The sequence below is a fragment of the Tachysurus vachellii genome, chromosome 16 (assembly GCF_030014155.1).
Source record: "Tachysurus vachellii isolate PV-2020 chromosome 16, HZAU_Pvac_v1, whole genome shotgun sequence".
NCBI classification, from domain to species: domain Eukaryota; kingdom Metazoa; phylum Chordata; class Actinopteri; order Siluriformes; family Bagridae; genus Tachysurus; species Tachysurus vachellii.
Window position 1 is genome coordinate 21700683 of NC_083475.1, and position 22365 is coordinate 21723047.

Consider the following 22365-nt stretch of genomic DNA (forward strand, 5'->3'; position numbering starts at 1 on the left):
GTATTAATGTGTCATGTAGAGACTTTCAGACCAGAACAAACGATTTATAATAAATAACATAAATACAAATACTTTATAAAACAAGTACACTTTGTAAATATAACTAAAGAGACTTGTGTTTTACTCCTATAACTCTGTGTGTGTGTGTGTGTGTGTGTGTGTGTTCTAGGAGGAGAAGGAGCAGGGTGATGCAAAGTTCACCAAACTGAAACTACAGGCAAAAGCTAAGATGGCCGTCTTAAATAAACAGATCGCTGAGCTGAAAGGACAGGAGCAACTTAACACCAGTCAGGTGTGTTAACACTGCTCACAAATCAACACTTGTTTAGTCTTAAAGGTGGGGTCTCCGATTTTTGAGAAATGCTTCAGAAAACTGAGTCGGGCTGAATAATAAAAAAATCAAAAACAAAAATCAAAACAAACGTGTAGCCAATGAGCAGAAAGGGGCGGGGCTTGTCGATATGGGCGGAGAGAGTGTTCAGTGCGTATGTGTGACATTAGCAGAAAGCGGTTTTAGGTGTCTAGGCTCAGGAGTTATTGACTCAGGAAACTCCAATCTGTGAATATGTGACCAACTTTACTTAAGACGCCGAGGCGCTTTTTTCCTTCTCGATAGGTGAGTAACGTTGGTTTTGTTTTGTTACACAGAACTAATATATGTCTTTGTCCTTTACATGATTATGTTTGTGTGTCATTTTTACTTGTTTGTTTATCTACAATCGTATTGTTCTTCACTTCAGCTATGATAAAGACACGTTTCTTTCCATTAGTCGCCTGGGTCACGCATGTATGTGTGGGCGGAGCTATCGATACAGGGGTGGGACCCATTTGGGTTAGGGGCGTGTTTGTTTTGGTGATTTCAAATGTCAACATTGGCTTTCAAACAACGGAGACCCCACCTTTAATCCAGGCTTAACAAATTGAACTCATTCATGAAATTTAACACTGGACTTCTTTATTTAGTCACATATATATACACACACACACACACACACACACACACACACACAGTAAGTCAATGCACTGAAATATTAACTGGCTTTAACAGGTTAGTGTTAGTTCTAGTAGTTTTGATTTACTAAACACCAGCAAACCCAATAATGTGCTTTACATATACTTTATTCCAGTTCTGTGTTTTTAATGAAATTAAATAATGACTTTACTTATGTTCCTCACACCTGTGTGTGTGTGTGTGTGTGTGTGTGTCTGTGTGTGTGTGTGTCTGTGTGTGTGTGTGTCTGTGTGTGTGTGTGTCTGTGTGTGTGTGTCTGTGTGTGTGTGTCTGTGTGTGTGTGTCTGTGCCTGTGTCTGTGCCTGTGTGTGCCTGTGTGTGTGCCTGTGTGTCTGTGTGTGTGTGTCTGTGTGTGTGTGTCTGTGTCTGTGTGTGTGTGTGTCTGTGTGTGTGTGTCTGTGTGTGTGTGTCTGTGTGTGTGTGTCTGTGTGTGTGTGTCTGTGTGTGTGTGTCTGTGTGTCTGTGTGTGTGTGTGTGTGTGTCTGTGCGTGTGTGTCTGTGCGTGTGTGTCTGTGCGTGTGTGTCTGTGCGTGTGTGTCTGTGCGTGTGTGTCTGTGCGTGTGTGCCTGTGCGTGTGTGCCTGTGCGTGTGTGCCTGTGCGTGTGTGCCTGTGCGTGTGTGCCTGTGCGTGTGTGCCTGTGTGCGTGTGCCTGTGTGTGTGTGTGCCTGTGTGCCTGTGTGCCTGTGTGTGTGTGTGTGTGTGTGTGTTTAGAGTTCAGAGAGCTCGTTCACACTACCTTCTGGCCTGGAGGAGAAGCTCCACAAGTTAAAAGAAAAGTTAAATCAGGAGGAATCAACAAATCAAAGCCTGCGAGAGCAGCTGAGTGTCTCAGAGCAGCAGATTAAAGATAAAGAGGAGGAGCACGAAGAGCAGGTGACTTATTTACTGAAGGCAGACTGTGATACAGAGATACATGAAAATATCTTCAGATTTGTTTTCACCTGGAGATATTTTTTGGTTATCGTGATCTGTTTTGGTTTCAGGTCCCTCAAAAAATCACGCAGCTAGTTTTCTTCAAAAGCTTCTTGAAATCTTTGCTCTGATCTTTTTAACCCAGGTGCGAGTTCTGCAGGCTGTAGTAAAGGACAAAGACCTGAGGTTTCAGGAGCAGATCCAAAAGCATGAGGAGGAGCTGCTGCAGCTCAAAACGCAGGCCTTGGACAACACCGAGTTACATCAGGTGACCACTCAAGGAACTCAGGAGCTTTTCACATTACAAAGCTGTAGGATCTGCATTTTGTTTGTCATCTTTGTTTCCTCTAAAGGCTCTGCATGATTCCCAGAGGAGGATTGAGGAGCTGGAGGAGTCCTTGCGCTCTCGATCAGAAGTCCTGGAGATGTTACAGCAGGAGCTCAACAGTGCGGATCAACAGAAACAGGTGCAGAGATGTTTAAAAACGAGCCAGACAAAAGCTAGTTTCTTCCCAGTGTTTCTCATCTTTGTTTCCTCTCTAGATTCTTACTGCACAATTCAGACAGATGGAGAAAGAACTAGAGGAATCCCACAAACTGAGAGAACAGGAGAAGCAGCAGGCTGAAGAGCAACTGCAAGCTTTAAGAAGCAACCTGGAGGCTTGTGAGAGGGAGAAAGAGCAGACCATCATGACTCTCGAAGCAGAATTGTCCCAAAGCGCATCGGAGCTGCAGCGAGTGAAAACAAGTCTGGATGAAAGTGTTAGTAAAGGGAAGGGAGAAGATGCAGAGCTAACCACACTGCGAGCCAATCTAGAAGCTTCCGAGAGACAGAGAGAGGAAGTGACGAAGAAGCTGGAGGTCGAGGTTGAACGTCGAGTGGCTGAGCTGCACCAGTTACAAGAGAAGCTCGAGGCTGTGGAAAAGGAGAGAGAGGAAGCATTACAGAGCGAAAGGGAAGAGCTGACACGGCTGCTGACGGAGCTGGAATCCCTCAGAGAAAGGCTGGATGCTGGAAAAGAGGAACAAGCCAAGCAAGTGTTGGAAAAGCTCTGGAAGGGACTTCACTCTTTAAGCAGTGAAGGATCTGAGGTAGAGGTGGAAGTCCCAGAAGATCCTGCACAGGTTCTGACTGTTTTGGAAGCTAGATTAGACAACCTGAGAGAAGAACATCAGGAGAGAGAAGTGCGGATGTCTCAAATCAGCGTCACCATAGAAACTCTGCAAGGTATAGAACCAGAAGAACCAAGTGTCTCCTCATCTATATGTATCCCAGCTTTCCCCAAAGACCTGTGTGTGTGTGTGTGTGTGTGTGTGTGTGTGTGTGTGTGTGTGTGTGTGTGTGTGTGTGTGTGTGTGTGTGTGTGTGTGTGTGTGTGTGTGTGTATGTGTGTGTGTGTGTTTCAAAAGTAGTTACATCATGGCTTCAGACCAGCTAATCTCTACACATTATACAGAAGCTCCTCATTAACATCAGAGTACGCCGTTACAAGCAAAAAGTGAAGAAGAGTAAAAACAGCAGCTGAGCCAATCAACATATAAGAATCTGTGAATGTGTTTTTTAACTTATTATATATTATCTCAGCCCCTGGAGACCCTGCACCCTAACACCAGTCTCACTGGGAAAAAAAGATGAATCGATAGTGAAACCCATTTCAGATTTTCTATGAGAAACAAGAAGACTTGTCAATTTGTGAAACATCTAAATCAGATTATTAGTTTTTTTTTGCTGGATGTTCAGAGTTGGTGGATCTGTAGCTCCAGTACATCATCCAACATCACAGTAAAGGGAACTGATAGGCTTAAGACTTTATGGAGCACTCACTGGGATGAATTCTAATCAGAATGTAATATGTTTTTAGGACAGCTGGATAGAAGCACTGCAGAGGCTGAAGAGGCCATGGCCAGGATTCAGCAGCTGGAACAGCAGCTTGCCAGGTGTCAGGTGAGTGGATATCAGACTGATTAGAGCCATTAGGTAATGATGACAGACGGTCTGTCGGGTTCAGAGGGAGACAGACAGACGGTCTGTCGGGTTCAGAGGGAGACAGACAGACGGTCTGTCGGGTTCAGAGGGAGACAGACAGACGGTCTGTCGGGTTCAGAGGGAGACAGACGGGTCTGTCGGGTTCAGAGGGAGACAGACGGGTCTGTCAGGTTCAGAGGGAGACAGACAGACGGTCTGTCGGGTTCAGAGGGAGACAGACAGACGGTCTGTCGGGTTCAGAGGGAGACAGACGGGTCTGTCAGGTTCAGAGGGAGGGAGACGGTCTGTCAGGTTCAGAGGGAGGGAGACGGTCTGTCGGGTTCAGAGGGAGACAGACGGGTCTGTCAGGTTCAGAGGGAGACAGACAGACGGTCTGTCGGGTTCAGAGGGAGATAGACAGACGGTCTGTCGGGTTCAGAGGGAGACAGACGGTCTGTCGGGTTCAGAGGGAGGGAGACAGACGGTCTGTCGGGTTCAGAGGGAGGGAGACAGACGGTCTGTCGGGAGACAGACGGTCTGTCGGGTTCAGAGGGAGGGAGACAGACGGTCTGTCGGGTTCAGAGGGAGGGAGACAGACGGTCTGTCGGGTTCAGAGGGAGGGAGACAGACGGTCTGTCGGGTTCAGAGGGAGACAGACGGTCTGTCGGGTTCAGAGGGAGACAGACGGTCTGTCGGGTTCAGAGGGAGACAGACAGACGGTCTGTCGGGTTCAGAGGGAGACAGACAGACGGTCTGTCGGGTTCAGAGGGAGACAGACAGACGGTCTGTCGGGTTCAGAGGGAGACAGACAGACGGTCTGTCGGGTTCAGAGGGAGACAGACAGACGGTCTGTCGGGTTCAGAGGGAGACAGACAGACGGTCTGTCGGGTTCAGAGGGAGACAGACAGACGGTCTGTCGGGTTCAGAGGGAGACAGACAGACGGTCTGTCGGGTTCAGAGGGAGACAGACAGACGGTCTGTCGGGTTCAGAGGGAGACAGACAGACGGTCTGTCGGGTTCAGAGGGAGACAGACAGACGGTCTGTCGGGTTCAGAGGGAGACAGACAGACGGTCTGTCGGGTTCAGAGGGAGACAGACAGACGGTCTGTCGGGTTCAGAGGGAGACAGACAGACGGTCTGTCGGGTTCAGAGGGAGACAGACAGACGGTCTGTCGGGTTCAGAGGGAGACAGACAGACGGTCTGTCGGGTTCAGAGGGAGACAGACAGACGGTCTGTCGGGTTCAGAGGGAGACAGACAGACGGTCTGTCGGGTTCAGAGGGAGACAGACAGACGGTCTGTCGGGTTCAGAGGGAGACAGACAGACGGTCTGTCGGGTTCAGAGGGAGACAGACAGACGGTCTTTCGGGTTCAGAGGGAGACAGACAGACGGTCTGTCGGGTTCAGAGGGAGACAGACGGTCTGTCGGGTTCAGAGGGAGACAGACGGTCTGTCGGGTTCAGAGGGAGACAGACGGTCTGTCGGGTTCAGAGGGAGGGAGACAGACGGTCTGTCGGGTTCAGAGGGAGACAGACAGACGGTCTGTCGGGTTCAGAGGGAGACAGACAGACGGTCTGTCGGGTTCAGAGGGAGACAGACAGTCTGTCAGGTAGTCGATAATCCACTCATTAGTTCTGTCTGTCATCTCTGCTGTCCTTCATCCCCACAATATAGAACACTGTTATATCTGGCTTGTATTTGTAGCTCATAATAAAGGCCAATATAGTCGTTTATAAAGTCAGTGTGTGCTTTACAGGTTACTGATGAGCCTCAGGGAGATCAAGGGACTGACCTGTCTGTCAGGGATTTGGATAAAGAGGAAGGTGAGTGTTTGTCTTCATAAGTTGGAAGGAAACCAAATAGACTTTGACCTCTTGCTCAGCAGGTTTATTTTCTGAGTAAGAGGTCTACTGAAGTCTAGACTGTAAACAAATGTTAAATGACATGTTTCTCATTTAGACAGTTAAACTCCACATTCTGACAGTCGATAATTAGTTATTTTTGTATAGATTATTTGAGATTTGTTTATTAAGTGAGTCTTTTATTAGTTAAAATGTAAATAAAACTATGTATTTTGTAAATAGAATAAATGAGACACATCTGAACAATTCAGATATATTTTGTTAATCAAGAAGTGATTAAGGGGTCACGGTGTCTTAGTGGTTAGCACGTTCTCCTCACACCTCCAGGGTTGGGGGTTCGATTCCCACCTCCACCTTGTGTGTGTGGAGTTTGCATGTTCTCCCCGTGCCTCGGGGGTTTCCTCCGGGTACTCCGGTTTCCTCCCCCGGTCCAAAGACATGCATGGTAGGTTGATTGGCATCTCTGGAAAAATTGTCCGTAGTGTGTGATTGCGTGAGTGAATGAGAGTGTGTGTGTGTGTGTGCCCTGTGATGGGTTGGCACTCCGTCCAGGGTGTATCCTGCCTTGATGCCCGATGACGCCTGAGATAGGCACAGGCTCCCCGTGACCCGAGGTAGTTCGGATAAGCGGTAGAAGATGAATGAATGATGAAGTGATTAAACCATCTCAATTTTCAGCCACATACTTGACCCAATTTTGTTTTCCTCATGTTCTTTTCTTTTATTAGAGTTTTCTCAAACTGTTTTTTACTTAACGTGACTTATTTTTTAATAAACTGCCTTTTTGGTCAAAAAACTGACTTCTTAGTTGGGGTGATCATAAGAGATAATGTACCATGATCTTAAAGTTATGTATGTCGATAAACCAAATGACAGAATCACCAAGCAGCAACCGCTGGGCCCCTGAGCAAGGCCCTTAACCCTTGACTACTTAGTTGTATAAATGAGATAAATGTAAGTCACTCTGGATATCTCTACCAACTAGAACATGCAAACTCCACACACACAAGGTGGAGGCGGGAATCGAACCCCCAACCCTGGAGGTGTGAGGCGAACGTGCTAACCACTAAGTCACCGTGCCCCATGATTTGTTTTTGTTTTTTATTTTTAATATATTTGCAAAGATTTCAAACAAACTTCTTTCATGTTGTCATTACAGGGTATCGTTTGTAGAATTTTGAGAAAAATAATGAATTTAATTCATTTTGGAGTAAGGCTGTAACATAAAATGTGAAGATGTGATGTGAATATTTTCTTGATGCTCTGTATACTGTAAAAACGACATACATTGGTTTTCTATACAGAACTGACTTTGTAATAAATAATGCTTTTATTTGATTCTGATGAGATTTTGATGTGATTTTTTCCAGCTGAAGTTACAGAAGGAAACAGCTCTGAGAAGGTCTTGGTGCTGTCACAACAGCTGGTGAAGGAAGAGAAGGAACTTGCTGCTCTCAGGGAACAGCTGGCATTCACAGAGATGCAGAAGATTTCACAGGAAGAAAATTTTGAGTATCAAAATATTGAAAGCATTCCTAGCGTACCTGTCAGTCCTGAAGTGCTGCCTGGTCTTGAAGATGTTTCAGAGGAAGATACAACACTGATTGCAGTAGATACAGACATGTCTGCTTTGTCCACTTCTGTTGTGTCATCATCTGCTGACAATGAGAGCAGTCCTGAGATGACTGGACCACAACTTGAGTCATCTGTAGACTTAAAGGGAGCGTCTTCAGATGAGATGGTGACTAGCACAGACTCAGAAGTTGCTCATAGCAGCTGGACGCTTCTTGAAGCTATTAATCAAGATGCGTGTCAAGAATGGACTCAACCGATTCAGGACTTAAATGCTCTTCACCTTTCCACTCAGTCCTGGGAAGAAACCAGTGAAGAGCAGGTCACGTCGACGTGCACAATGTTGACAGTAGAATCATCATCTACGGTACAGATTCAAATTAGTCAGCAGGAAGCAAACCTACTGAATGCTGATTCCAGTCCTAGTCAGGCTTTTTCACCGATCCTGGCTGACGAACTCCAGAAAAAACACAGAGAACTTCTGAATGAACTTCAACAAATGAAAGATTCAGCTGCTGAGTCCCAGGAGAAGGTAAACGTTCTGGAAGAGGAACTAAAGTCACTGAGAGGAAGTAAAGAGGAAGCAGAGGAAAGGGCATTAAGATGGGAAAGAGACTTGATGGAAGCACAAGCTGAAGTTCATAGAGGTGCAGAGATGAAGACATCAAAGGTAGATCTACAAAAGGAAGGCCTCGAGGAGCAACTAGAGAGTTTGCAAAAGGAGGTTTACTCCAAAGATCAGAAGATACATTCACTGAAAGCAGATCTGGATGAGATCCAGGAGAAACTCATTGAGAAAGAAGGTCAAGTCCGGATGCTGGGTGCACAGTTGGAGGACAAAGAACTTGTCTCTTCTGAGCTAGAGGAGAAAGTCATCACCATGGAGGCAAGGATTCAGCAAATTTCTGAAGAGGCTGAGAGAGCTAAAGCTGCCCTACTTGGCAGGTGCAGTGAGCTTGATGATTTGCAGCAGTGTCTTTCCCTGAAAGAACAGGAGATGATGGAGCTCAGTAACAGCATGACTGCCAAACTGCTTCAAGCAGGTGAGGAAAAGTTTGCAGTGTCTAGTGAAGTCAAAATGCTAAAAGAGCAGATGCTGGAACTTGAGAAAACCTGGGATGACCAGCAGAAAGCAAAAGCAGATAAAACAGCCGACGCAACTGAGGACATGTTAGCTTTGCAGAAGGAGAACGAGAACTTGTGTTCTCAAATAGCTTCCATGAAAATGGATGGGGAACAGGTGAAGCGAAAGTTACAGGCAGCTTTGGTACAGCGCAAAGAGTTGATGAAAAAGTTAGCTGGGTTTGAGAAGGAAGCAGAAGGTTGGAAAGAAAAAGTAAATCTAGAGGGAGACGTTACCTCTGAGGAAAGAGAACGAGAACAGGAACTACAGAGGCTTGAATCGCAATTACAAGAGACCAGAGAAGCCTTGAACTCCAAAGAAGAGGCTTTGAAGGTTTTGGAACAGAAAACATTGTGTCAAGATCAAGATCTGGCTGAGGCACATTTAGAAATCCAACGCCTGATTGATGAGGCTAAAGCATTAAGTAGACATGAACAAATTATATGCCAAGTTCAAGAAGATAACACTAGACTTCAGTCACAGGTCACAAACATGGAATCTGATCTAGATGCATTACAGAAAAAGTTCCAGGAGGCATCGGATTCTCGTAAAGAAACCCTGCGCAAGGCAAAGGAAAAAGACAGGCACCATCGTGAGCAGCTGAAACAGCTGAAAGAAGAGTACAGTGGGCTGCTTGAACGCTTTGAAGCTAAGGATGATGAGAAAGCTAAGCTAATAAAACGTGTACAAGAATTAGAAAGCCTTGTGGAGTCAAAAGACCCAGTAGATAAAGAAAAGCTTGTGAATGTAGAGGAAGTGTCTGAGACTACACCTGAGAATGTGGTGAAACCAGGAGCAGGGGATTGGGTTCAGGAGGATTGGGTTGATTTCGCGACACCTGATACTGAAATCAGTCAGCAAGGACCAACCGCTGAGCCTCCACAGGCCACAGCAATCACAGGAAATCTTGAGTGTGTGATCATTTCCCTTCAAGACAGCGTAAAAACCGAACAAGCTGCTCGTGTGGAACTAGAAATTCAGCTGCAAGAAAGCCAGGCATCTCTGTCACTCAAGGAAACTGAGTTGCTTGAGCTGAACAAAGAGCTGGAGATATTGAGGGCAAAGGACAAACACATTGATGCTCTTTCAGAAGAACTGGATGCTTTAAGACAAAAGTGTGAGCAAGCAGAAGCTCATGCAGAAACGTTAAAGGCGGAATTGGAGGAGGCCGCCGTCGTGGTCAGGACGAGCATATCTGATGCAGAATCTCCTGTCGTAGCTCTTCAGGCAGAGGTGGATGAGTTTAAGCAGTTCCTGAAATGCAAGAATGATGATATTATCGACCTAAGCCAGCAGCTAAGCGAACAGAGCTTCCTTCTACAGAAAATGCAGGAGACCGTATTGGAGAAAGATCAGCTGATTGTTTCTTTAAAAGACGGGTTGAAAGCCGAGCAAGAGAGGAGTCAAAAACTTGAAGCAGAAATCCCTCAGAAGCAGGAGGACGAGAGAGACAACAGTGCAAAGTTACAGCAGCTACAGCGCAAATTTCAGGCTGCTCTGGTATCGCGAAAGGAAGCTCTCAAAGAAAACCATACTTTAAAAGAAGAGCTGACTAGTGCTGAGAAGTCGAGATCTGAATTGCTAGCGAAGATTGCGAACATCGAGGCAAATCTGATTAACCTAAGCACAGAAAAAGAGAAGCTGATTGAAGAGGTGGATAAGACCTTGCTGGAGAACCAGAGCCTTGGTGCCACCTGTGAAAGTCTGAAGCTAGCAATGGATGGACTGTTAAATGAGAAAGAAATGTACAAACGCCAAGCAGATGGTGCCAGAGAAGAAGCAGAGAAAGCATATAGGCGGTGGGAAGAAAAGTTGCAAGGCATGAAGGAGGAGTACGAGACCTTATTGAAGTCGTACGAGAACGTGAGCGATGAAGCAGAACGGGTTAGAAGGGTGCTGGAGGCGGCAAGACAGGAGAGGCAAGAATCTGCAGCCAAAGCACGGGCGCACGAGGCAGCCAAACAAGAGGCAGAAAAGGTAGCAGATGAAGCTCAGAAGGAAATAGTTACTCTGAAAGAGAAAATGAGAAAGTTTACCAAGACAAAACATACAAAAATTATGGAACTAGAAGAGGAGAATGAGAGGCTTAGAGAACAAGCAGAGAAGCAAGGAACTAAAGAGCAAGAAACCAGTTTGGAGAAAGAGCTTGAGAACGTTAAGAGTGAGTTTGAAGCTTTGAAAGATAATTTTGATTCATTAAAAGCTGAAAGGAATTGTTTGATACAGGAAACTGAAAAACTGAAACAACAGCTGGCTCAAGACACGGACAGACAAAAGGACAGTCAAATGATTGACGTTGGGTCCTCTGTGGAAGCTAAGGAACACGTCGGTGCTCAGCATTTGAGTCCTCTTTTAAATAAAAACCAAGAAGATCTAGCTGTTGGAAGCTGTCCCAGGGAGTCTAAGATGTTTGAGCAAGAAGAGGAAACTACAACAGAAAGAAAGAATATGGACACTTATAAGCAGCTGAAGGAAAAAGAGGCTGATCTCGAGGTAGCAGAGGGCAGGATAAAAGAACTACAAGCAGCTCTTGGTGATGAAAAAAGAATTCGACTTGAACAAGAAACATTACTTAACGCAGAGTTAACTTCTCTTAGGCAACACCTTCAGGAGTGTGTAGAACGAGAAGAGAAGCTGAAAGAGGAGTGTTCAGTAAGGGACACAGAGCTCCAGGTGACTCGGACAAGACATGAAGACCCGATGGGTGATCAGGAAGCTGTACTTAACGCTGAGCTTTCCTCTCTTAAGCAACATCTTAAGGAGTCTGCAGAAAGAGAGCAAAGGCTGAAGGAAGAAAGTTCAAAGAAAGAAAAGCAGCTTCGGGAACTTCGCACAAGTCTGGAGGTCGAGAAAGATGATCTCGAAGAACGACTGATGAACCAGTTAGCCCACGTCAACGGCAGTATAGCAGGCTACCAACAGGAGGCAGCAGACTGCCGAGATCGCCTTGCAGACTTGCAGAGAGAACTGGAGAAAGTGCAGAGGGAACGAGCTGAGTCGGAGGCCATGTTGGCAGGTGAAAGAGATCGTGCAGCCAGGCTTGAGGAAGATAGAAGGCAGGCTCAGAGAGAAAGAGCTGAGGCAGAAGCAGAAGCAGGCAAACAGAGAGAACTTGAGCAGAAACTAAAATCTGCACAAAGGGTGAAGGAAGGCAGCCAGAGCCGAGTACGTCAACTCGAAGAGCTGCTGAGGGAGAAGCAGTTGGAGGTCCGACAGATGCAGAAAGACTGCATCCGGTATCAAGAAAGAATCAGTGTACTAGACCGGGAAGCTAAGGCACTACTGTTGGGTAGAGATGAGGTGTCTAATGAGCTCGAGGCAGCTTGTCAGGAGATGACGAAGATCAAAGAAGAAAGAAGCAAATTAGAATCAGAGCTGTCAACGTACAAACAGAAGCTAGACGTGTCTCAGGGCGAGGCGAGTCAGGCACGTGCTGAGAAAACGACCACCGAACAGCTGCTACGTCGGCGAGAGGCTGAGTTGAAGTCTGAAGCCGAGCAAACCCTCGATGAGGTGAGATATCGCTTAGGTGCAGAGCTTAAACAGATGGAATTAAGGTTGGAACAGGCCTACAGGGACCGAGAAAGAGAAGAAGAGGCAACACTTGTGGCTAAGAATATTGCAGATGCTGCAAAGAAATATGCCCAAGAAACGCAAGCACGTCTGGATGAATCCCTCGCACGACTGGCTGCCTTCTCTCGCTCCATGTCCTCGCTGCAGGATGACCGTGACCGTGTTCTGGATGAAACTAAACAGTGGGAGATCCGTTTCCACAGCGCTCTCCAGGGAAAAGAAGCCGAAGTGAGGGAAGCTGAAAGCAGAGCTAAGGAGCTATCTGAGCAACTTCAGAAGGAGACAACACAAAAAGAACAATTGCAGAGCACATTGGAGAGGTTCGTTTCATTCTCTATCACGGTTTTCTTTCATAATCACTAAGTTCTGTTATATTTCTGAAACACAAATGATCTCATTTTCTCGTATTTATTGTTTGTTTGCAGGTTGCAGAAAGCAGAGGAGCGGTGGCAGCTGGAGTTGTCTGAAGCAGAAAAAAAGCACAACAAATCTCTAACTGTTGTAGAAAAAGAAAGAGATGAGATGAAGCAGAAATTCAGCCAGACAGAAAGCTCTCTGGTCCAGGCACAGTCTCAACTTACCTCCCTCCAAGTGGAAGCAGAAGGTTTGCGCAATCGATCTAAGGCGCTAGAGGACGCAGCCGACAAGCTTCAGAGTGACGCCAATCAAGCCAGAGCTGAACTTAAGGAGCGAGAAGCAGAAGAAAGAAGGTTGTGCTTAATTCTGGAGCAACTAGAGACAGACCTACGTTCCTCTAAAACTCTTACGGACGCACTTCAAGCTCAATTGGCTGAGAAGCAAAAGAGGGAAGTGGAGCTCCTCGGAGAGAAAGAACATGCTGTCACTCAGGTACTTGCTTTTGGTAGTGTTTTAATGCGACATAGTTCTGGATCACTCAGAACATCGTTCTTTATACTATGATTATGTTCTGTTCTGCTCCTAGGCTGTTGAGGAGGCCAGGAAGGATGCAGACAGCAGGGCAGAAAAAGCAGAGCAACAGCTCGAGGAGAGAAGAACGGTCATGCGAGATCTCGAGGAGAAGCTTCATAAAACTGAGGACGATGCCAGACGAAGCAAAACTCGACTGGACAGCATCACAAAGGCTATGGGTTCCCTGCAGGATGATCGGGACAGGGTACTAAGCCAATACAAGCAGTTAGAGGATCGACACCTCCAGGTAAGGTCTCGTTTAACGTATCGTTCTTATTTCAGAACTTTGTATGTAGACTTAAACATTCTTGTCTTATCAGTTTATGATGGAGAAAGACAGTCTTATTCAAGAATCTGCTACTGAGAACAATGGCTTGAAGGAGGAGCTTCGTGCCCTTCTGGCCCAACGCGATGACCTCCATGCTGAAAATGCAAAGTTGGATGCGCAACTCCATGGTTACCGAGATGAGTTAAATCAGGTTCTCTCTATGAAGGACTTCCAGCATAAAAAGCTGCTTTCGGTTCAGCTTGAACGTATAAGTGCCTTAGAAAAAGAGAGAGAAGAGTTCCAGGCCAAGATGGAGGTTCTGGAAAAAGAAGCTTTGATAAAAAGAGGACCTGCAGTGGAGCATGAGATATTAAGACAGTCTGGAAAGGTTGAAGCAGTGCTTCATGATGTTCCTGGTGCAGAGCTAGAGAAGCTAAAGGAGCAGCTTCAGGCAGCTAGGAAAAAGATTGGCTCCCTGGAGGAAACTCTAGCGTCCGAAAGGGAGACGTACGCATCCCACAATAAGGAGTTGAAAGAGCTGCGCTGGGAGGGCGGCATACTCCGGACAGAGACCGAGACGGCTGAAGAGAGGGTGGCTGAATTGGCCAGAGACTTATTGGAAATGGAGCAGAAGCTTCTAGCAGAAAAAGAGGCAGCAACTCAGCTCCGAGCTCAGAACAAGGCTTTCGGTCAAGCCATGGCCTCTCTGCAGGACGCACATGATGCAGCCATCAGTGAAGTGAAGGAACTGCGCCTACATATGGAAGACCGTCACCGACCAGGACAGTCATCAGCACCACCTAGCAGCTCTACTGGTGAAGTGTGGAGTCTGAAGAATGCGCTTTCTGCGCTCCAAAATGACCGGGAAAGAATGGTACCTAAATTTATTCTATTCTTTCTTTTAATCCAAAAGATTGTGATAAAGTACTCGTACAGTTTTTAGACTTTTTTCCATCCCTGCCAACATCTTTAACGGTCTCAAATCCTAATCTAGCTGCATCCAGATTGGAATTTATGGTCCTTTTAACATTGTTGGTGGTTAATAAACCAAAACGCTGCTTAAACTCTCATCTCATCTCCCGCTGTGACAGCTCGAACAGCTGCAGATGCAACGCAGTGAGCTGGACAGGCTCGGATCCGGAGAGCTCGCGAGACTTACCAAGCTCCTGGAGGAGGAAAGGAAGAAGATGGGAGAGACTGAGAGGTTGACCGTGCTGCTTCAGGAGAGAGATGCACAGCTGGAGCGAGAGCGGCAGGAACTGGAGATGCTCAAGTAAGAGGACCATGGAGCATGAAGGACTGTGGGAACTTCCACAGTTTACTAATTTATGGATGTAACTTAAGAACAGATCTCGTTATTACACAATAAAAATGTCAGACGTGTAACCGAAACTTCAGAGGACACTTACCTTGTTTACTCTCCCCCCACCCCCATCACCTCTTACAGGCTGGAGCGAAGTGACTTCCAAGCTCAAGCAGAGTCTCTGAGGAAGCAAACTCTGGCAGCTCTTTCTGAGCGTGACCAGCAGATACGCCAGCTCGGGGCCATGCTGGAGCAGACGCAACCCTCAGAACCAAAACTACTGCAGGTGCAGGCACACAGACAGGTGACAGAAACACGCATGAACTGCTTCAGCTAGCATTCTACTTATTATTAGCCCAAACAATCCAAACCGGTTTTATCTACAGTTTCCATATATAACTAGATTTGTAAAGTTCGTCGCGACAAACTTTGATGTTGGCTTTGACGAGGTAAGTATTCGCAAAGGCCGGTGCTTTTTGGAGGCGAGTGGACACAAGGGTCAGTGTTACTTTTGGAGGCAAGTGGAGACGAGCATGTGACGTCATCCAAATACTCCTGAGGAAGTACCCCACATTGGGCTGAGTGTTTTGATATGTCACATGCCCATGTTGTGCAAAATTTTTTATTTTCACGTGACATCACGTGACCTCAGAATACACGTGAGGAAGTTCCCCTCATTGTTCTTTTTACAACATGGACATGTGACATGAAAACACTCAGAACAATGAGGGGAACTTCCTCACGTGTTCTGATGACATCACGTGACGTAAGTGAAAATCCTCAGGAGTATTTGGATGACATCACATGCTCGTCTCCACTTGCCTCCAAATGTTTTGGCACCCTATCTTTCTGTCCACTTGCCTCCAAATGTAACACTGTCTCTTATGTCCACTCGCCTCCAAAAAGCAATGGCCTTTGCGAATACTTACCTCGTCAAAGCCACCATCAAAGTTTGTCATGACGAACTTTACAAATCTAGTTAACCTATACTTTCTTTCTGTCAGAACTGTAACTGATCATATGGTTTTGAACATTTATGTTTTTGCTGATACACAGAACTTAAAATGGAATATTTATTGTTGCTGCTTTTAACATTGTCTTTATATATCCTGACTTTTGTAGGGAAGACTTGCAGACGACAGCGCCCCTGGAGGCCCCCTGGGGCATAGCAATGACTACAAGGCAGAGTGTGTTCTTCTCCAGAAGAGGTATAAGTGTTTATTAACTATTCCAGGCACGTCTACATGAAGTTTTTTTTTTTTATTGGTATGGGCCTCAGGATCTCGTCACGATATCTCTGTCTCATATCTCACGATATGTTCGTTGTCCATAACATCCACCTGCCCACACCATAACCCCACCCCCACCATGGGCCACCTTTTATTGTGGCCAGCCTGAGGGACACCTGAGCAATAATCATGCTGTTTAATCAGCATCTTGATATGACACCTGTGAGGTGGATGGATTATCTCGTGCTCTCGTGCTGAACAATATTTGAGTAATAGGCCTTTTGTTTTTGCCCCATTTTTCATGAACTGAACCCAAAGACTGTTTCTATGTAAACAAAAGTGTTGCGTTTCTAATTTTGTTCAGTGTGTATTCAAATGTTATTATGTCTCTTTGTAGAAGCCAACATTCTGTTTTCCTATTTCAGCTTAGACAAAAATTTATAAAGAGTAAATCCTCCTAGAGCTTTCGAGTCACATGCACCAAATTCAGATATGTTGTAGATGCTGGTCTGAAGTTTGTTGCTATTACTTTTCTAAGCGATCTGAGTACCGGTACTTCCGGTACCGGGTCTCAAATTGGCCTTTTTTTCATAGACTCCCATTATAAACTTTGGAGGTTTATAACTTGGCAAGCTTTTGAACTCTCTACACCAAACTCGTCCAGCTCCTTTAGGGTGAGACTCTGAACAAAGGTTTAAATTGGTGTACCGACTGGCCTTTCGGTTGTCCCACAGCCCCGCCCCAAAATATGCAAAATCAAAAGACTTTTTACAACATGGACATGTGACATATCAAAACACTCAGCCCAAGGAGGGGAATTGCGTCACAGGTTTTTTCAGATGACGTCACATGCTCGTCTCCACTTGCCTCCAAATGTTTTGGCACCATAGCGCTCCACTAGATTTCACATGTCCACTTGCTTCCAAAAGTAACAATGACCCTTATGTCCATTTGCCTCCAAAAAGCACCAGCCTTTGCGAATACTTGCCTCGTCAAAGGCAACATCAAAGTTTGTTGCAATGAACTTTATAAATCTAGTTTAAATTGAAATCATATTTACAACATTGATGCACTAATATTGTGTGTGTGTGTGTGTGTCAGGTTGGATGAGGAGATGGAGATAAGGCTCAGTGTACAGGAGCAGCTCACGGCGTCACAGGATCGCCTCAAACGGTGTGGCCTTATTCCCACAATGACATCACTTCCTGTCTGACCCCAATCATACGCCGTAAACTCACATTTGACACATGAATTAACATGAAAAGAATTTGGTAAATAAATGAAACAGTAATTTAATAAAATATAGTAGCTAGTTCATTTTCAGGACAGAAAGGTAAAAATGTGTAGAAGGAAGGAAGAAATGGTAATAGATAAACTGAAAAACATTGAAAGAAAAGGAAGTGGAGCAATAAATAACCAAACAAATGAATACATTTTACAAAAGAGAGACAAATTTGTGCAATAAATGTGTTTGTGTGTGTCTGCGTGTGTGTCTGCGTGCGCGTGTGTGTCTGCGTGCGCGTGTGTGTCTGCGTGCGCGTGTGTGTCTGCGTGCGCGTGTGTGTCTGCGTGCGCGTGTGTGTCTGCGTGCGCGTGTGTGTCTGCGTGCGCGTGTGTGTCTGCGTGCGCTTGTGTGTCTGCGTGCGCTTGTGTGTCTGCGTGCGCGTGTGTGTCTGCGTGCGCGTGTGTGTCTGCGTGCGCGTGTGTCTGCGTGCGTGCGTGCATGTGTCTGCGTGCGTGCGTGCGTGTGTCTGCGTGCGTGCGTGCATGTGTCTGCGTGCGTGCGTGTGTCTGCGTGTGTCTGCGTGTGTGTCTGCATGCGCGTGTGTGTGTCTGCGTGCGCGTGTGTGTGTCTGCTTGCGCGCGTCTGTCTGCGTGCGTGCGTCTGTCTGCGTGCGTGCGTGTGTCTGCGTGCGTGCGTGTGTCTGCGTGCGCGCGTGTGTCTGCGTGCGCGCGTGTGTCTGCGTGCGCGCGTGTGTCTGCGTGTGTGTGTGTTTACGTTTGTGTGTGTGTGTGTGTGTGTGCGCACAGATTCACCCAGGATGAGTGGCACTCTGGAGCTCAGGACGTTCACTCTGACACTGCCGTGCTGATAGAGCCAGCAGATGGCGCTGTTACTCGGGTATGTAATCGAGCTCTGGTGAGGAAGTAGCTGTGTATAAGAGAACAGGAAGTAAGAAGTGTCTCCCGCTGGGTGACTCTGATGATGGTGTTTTTGTGTTTCAGAGTCGCAGTGGAGGTCCAGGGCTTATGAGAATGCTGCGAGGAGCTTTCTGTTCTCGCCAGAAAACACCGCTGCTGGTGTCTCTGTACCTACTGACCATCCACACTGTGCTGCTGCTCTGTCTGGGGGGATACCTCTGAGAGAGAGAGAGAGGGAGAGAGAGAGAGAGAGGGGGGGGGAGAGAGAGAGGGAGAGAGGGATACCTCTGAGAGGGAGAGAGAGAGAGAGGGAGAGGGAGGGAGAGAGAGATGTTTTACACTTTCTCTTAACTATAAAAAAGGATAACAAAGGGAACTGAACTACAAACAGGGCAAATTATTATTTTTTTTTTTCCTTTTTTCTTTTTGAAGGAATTTCTTTTGCTAATTTGCCAAAGTCTTCCTTGTGGAGTGTCATCAATGTGGTTAAATCTCCCACTGCCAAAGTCAACACTATGTCACAGGGGGCCACGAAGAACATGTCATTATGTAGAAGGAGTTTAAACTTTTCACCACATTCCAGCTGACTAACTCTATTTTATTAAATATCTGCATTCAGCAGTGCAGGAATGTTACTGTAATGTAATCTAGTGCCAGAGATCAGAATTCTGTGAATTTTATTAAGGCTTTCAGCGTTGAGTCACAAATTCGAATGAGAACTTCATCGGCAGTTAAGATCTGCAGATCTTCTGAAGCAGGTGAAACGAGGATGTTATGAGACGTATTTCAGACGATCGGTAATTACAAGATGACGATTTACAGATTCTACAGTTAGTCTCCATGGAGACAAGAAATGAGTTGTTTTTCTCTTTTGTTTCCGTAACTGTGTGATCGTACGAAAAGAGCGCGTTCTCTCTGAGCTTTTAGAACAACATTAAATCAAATTAAAGCAGCAGCCAGTGACTTTTAATTAGGAGTGTAACGATAGTCCAGTGCCACGGTTCGGTCCTGTTGACCGTGGGAGCTGAGTACAGTACATAGCAATTTTAGCAATGCTAAAAAACACTAGATTTACTTTTAACTTAATAATAATAAAAAAACAACAACAATTAAACTTTATTTTAATAATTTTATACAATGGCTTCACAATTCTCTGTAGTGCAGTGAGTGTGAGTAAATTAAAATGAATTAAATACCTCTAATGTAGACTAGTCCGATATAAACACTGGTTTGTCCACTCACTTTAACATACGTTTGGAATGTTCAATAAAGTTTTAAGGTCTTCTTCAAAAACACCATCATTACCAAAACACACACCAGATTAACGTTTTGAGCAAAACATCAGCTGTTCGGTGTAAATCTGGCTGCTTCGACTGCATTTACGATATATTTAGCGTTATCTGTTGTCATGGGAATAGTGGTGTTTTCTGTCAATTTTTGCATATCGCAACTTTAACATAATATTTAGAACAAAGTACAGCTCTTAGTAGTTGTTACTAGTTACTATAGTGTATAGGGAAGTGTATCGTGATTTTTTCGGTTCGGTTTTTAATAGCGTTCCACCCCTACTTCTAAGTCAAACAGTTCTCTTACAGTTCTGTAGCTTATACACGTGTAAAATTAAACAGGTCTAAAAAAAAGTCTTAAACCACAGCTTCCACAGTGATAAAGTCAAGTAAAGATGCTGCTGTGTTCTGATTGGTCAAATGGTTGCGGTCCAGATGTTTTATTAAAGCTGCATCGATACGAGATAAAAATGACTCGCTGCTGCTTTAATTTGATTCAGCAAGATACAAACACCTCACATTTCCTGTTAATTTACAAAGTAGCTATCACTTAACCTTTTTTAAGCTTTAGCTAACTTCTAGCTATCGTAACATCATTCTGTCCTCATGTGTTGCCATAGAAACAACCGATTCTGTTACAGGTGGCGAGACTCTATGAATCACCGATTTCTTTCTCTTGTGATTACTGTGATGATAAAAGCATAAAACTCATTCCTTCATATTTTAGTTTTTAACGTAGATGACCTCTTTGCCTTTCCTGACTTCACTGTTGCCGTAGCAACACCCACAGATAACTGCAGCTCATTGCAGGCGGTGCACATTCCATAATCAGGGTATTAATCTGGGCTTTTAATTCAGAACATGTATGAAAACACTAATTACGTTAGAATTACAGGGTTCTTGTGTCTTTGCCACTCGTCCTGTGAGCTCCTGGGCGTTTTAAGGACTTTTATTGTGTTGGGATGGTGGACGCGGTCCTGATGTTAGCGCTTTGTTTACCAGGTGATTTTAAGCACAGCCCTGACTGGGCTTCCTGTTTCCTGTATAAAAAACTGTAAATGATCCGTTTCCTCCTCTGTGTTTCTGCCTAGGGGTTTTTTTTTTGGAAATAAAGCTTATTTATATTAAGGGACAGGATTGTGATTCTTTATGTACAACATTTTATCTTTGTGTTAGTGATCTTGTGAAAAAGATCACAATACATTTCATTTACAGAACTTTAACACAAATCTAGACAGTTTTTTTGGGTAAATAATAAAGATGGTATTGTTCAGTTACACAGACATTAAAAGCTCTTTATTTAACACGTATTTATGAAAGTAGACGTGTGAGAGGTGAAAGTATCAGATGTATACAAAAATTTAGCACTAAAATAGAATTGTCTTTTTTCTATAGTGCTTTTAAAGGTGGGGTCTCAGATGTTTGAGAAATGCTTCAGAAAACTGATTCGGGACGACTAGCAGCTAAACAAGACACGCCCCTTTCTGCTCATTGGCTACACATTTGTTTTGATTTTTGTTTAGTTTGTCGTCCCGACTCCGCTTTTTCTGAAGCATTTCTAAAACAACGAGACCCCACCTTTAAGGATAGACAGGATTGTCTCAGAGCAGCTTTACAGAACATAAGAAATATAATACAAAAGGTTTATTATTATACAAAGATTAACATTAGACTTATATTTAAATGTTTGTATTTATCCGTAATGAACAAGTCTGAGGTGACTGAGACGACTGTGGTGAGGAAGAAACCTTGAGAGGATCCAGACTCAAAAGTGAACCTCATCGTCATTTGGGTGACACTGGACGTGTGATTATAAACTGTTATAAACACCAGAGGGTGTAGTTATGAATAATGTCCTTTCTACAGTCAAATAATTGTGTATTGAGGAGGTTTTTGTCCTTAAAGACCACATGGAGCTGGTAGCTTCTCTTAGAATGTCTGAAATTCTCATGAAGTGGAATCCAACTGGAGCTGGAACATCTGTAGAAGAGAATCAGTGGAGAGGAATTGGAGAGGCATACAGTAGTGTCTGTTCATCATAATAAGTAGAGTTAGATGATATTGTGTGTAGCAGAGCGGTCGGGGGAAAAAAAGAAATGCGCGTGTGTACACTGATAAAAGTTTACACAACACTGCAAAAAGGCCCGTAAGGGCACCAAATTTGACTACGCCACCCCTTATAAGGGGAACAGTCCCACAAGGACACAGGTTCGTTACCCAATAAGACTGAGCAGGAGACGAGGGCAAGAGAATAACAAAATGAAGCTTTATTATGACAGTTGTGCAAGATTAAGATTTTCAAAATGAATATAAAATCTTCCGTCACTTATACAAAAACAAAACAAAAAAAACATTCTTGTAATGACTAGGCCTCTCAGGGAGAAGAAGAAAATACCCAACCCAGCTACAGCACAGTGTCAAGCCACACCACTCACACGTGAAAGGTTCACATCAACCACAGCACCCAATGTAAAAGTCACCCTGGATAGGTACATCAATCACTTCCTTCCCCTCTAAAGACAACCTGCCCAGCACAAGTATATCAAAAGTAAATTAAACACAACAAAAGAATTAAATACAAAAAAAAACCGAATATTACAAAACCAAAACAATAACAGAAATTCCTCTCAATTCGAATTAAATATACAATATAAATCAACAAAATAACAAAACTAATCAATATAAAACCCAAATAGCCCAGATTCAGAGAGAGCAAAAGACATACTGAGTAACAGTATGAGCTGGTGTCAATTAACGATAGTTAATACATACAGATTTGCTATCACTAATACAGATTTTGTACATGTAGATTTAATGGGACATACTTCCATTCAGCCAGGACCAAGGGCACACTAATAATATTAAATCACATCCATCAAATAACCAAACAAAATACACAGAGAGGATTATTAAGACAAATAACTACATTAAGTAAATAAAGAAACAAAACTAAGACATCGACTAAGTGACTCGCCGTTCAACGCCTCAGCAGAAGGAAGAGTGAACATAAAACAAACAGAGATGCCGACTACAATACCGGTACACGGCGTGAAGCCTTGTTGTGCCGAGTTGGAGTCAGAACGACCCACAACATGTGCATGTGATCAGATGTACTGGCGCACACAGTCATTTATTATCACAGTTGACAGTGATAATTGTGATCATTCTGCAGTGCTGTACATCTCTG

General features: G+C 44.7%; 1 protein-coding gene across 1 annotated transcript in view; it reads left to right on the top strand.

Moving 5' to 3' along the window:
- golgb1 (golgin B1) overlaps positions 1–20310 on the top strand; it is a 23168-nt gene extending 2858 nt beyond the window's left edge. Inside the window, exons 4-20 of the mRNA XM_060889785.1 lie at positions 170–292; positions 1725–1886; positions 2071–2193; positions 2279–2392; positions 2469–3153; positions 3788–3870; positions 5647–5713; positions 7123–12340; positions 12446–12869; positions 12964–13197; positions 13271–14092; positions 14310–14491; positions 14666–14825; positions 15644–15729; positions 16852–16923; positions 17782–17872; positions 17977–20310. Of these exons, the coding sequence (XP_060745768.1) occupies positions 170–292; positions 1725–1886; positions 2071–2193; positions 2279–2392; positions 2469–3153; positions 3788–3870; positions 5647–5713; positions 7123–12340; positions 12446–12869; positions 12964–13197; positions 13271–14092; positions 14310–14491; positions 14666–14825; positions 15644–15729; positions 16852–16923; positions 17782–17872; positions 17977–18114 (8784 nt within the window). The 3' untranslated portion in view covers positions 18115–20310. The remainder of the gene's footprint in view (positions 1–169; positions 293–1724; positions 1887–2070; positions 2194–2278; positions 2393–2468; positions 3154–3787; positions 3871–5646; positions 5714–7122; positions 12341–12445; positions 12870–12963; positions 13198–13270; positions 14093–14309; positions 14492–14665; positions 14826–15643; positions 15730–16851; positions 16924–17781; positions 17873–17976) is intronic.
- The last annotated feature ends 2055 nt before the right edge of the window (positions 20311–22365 follow it).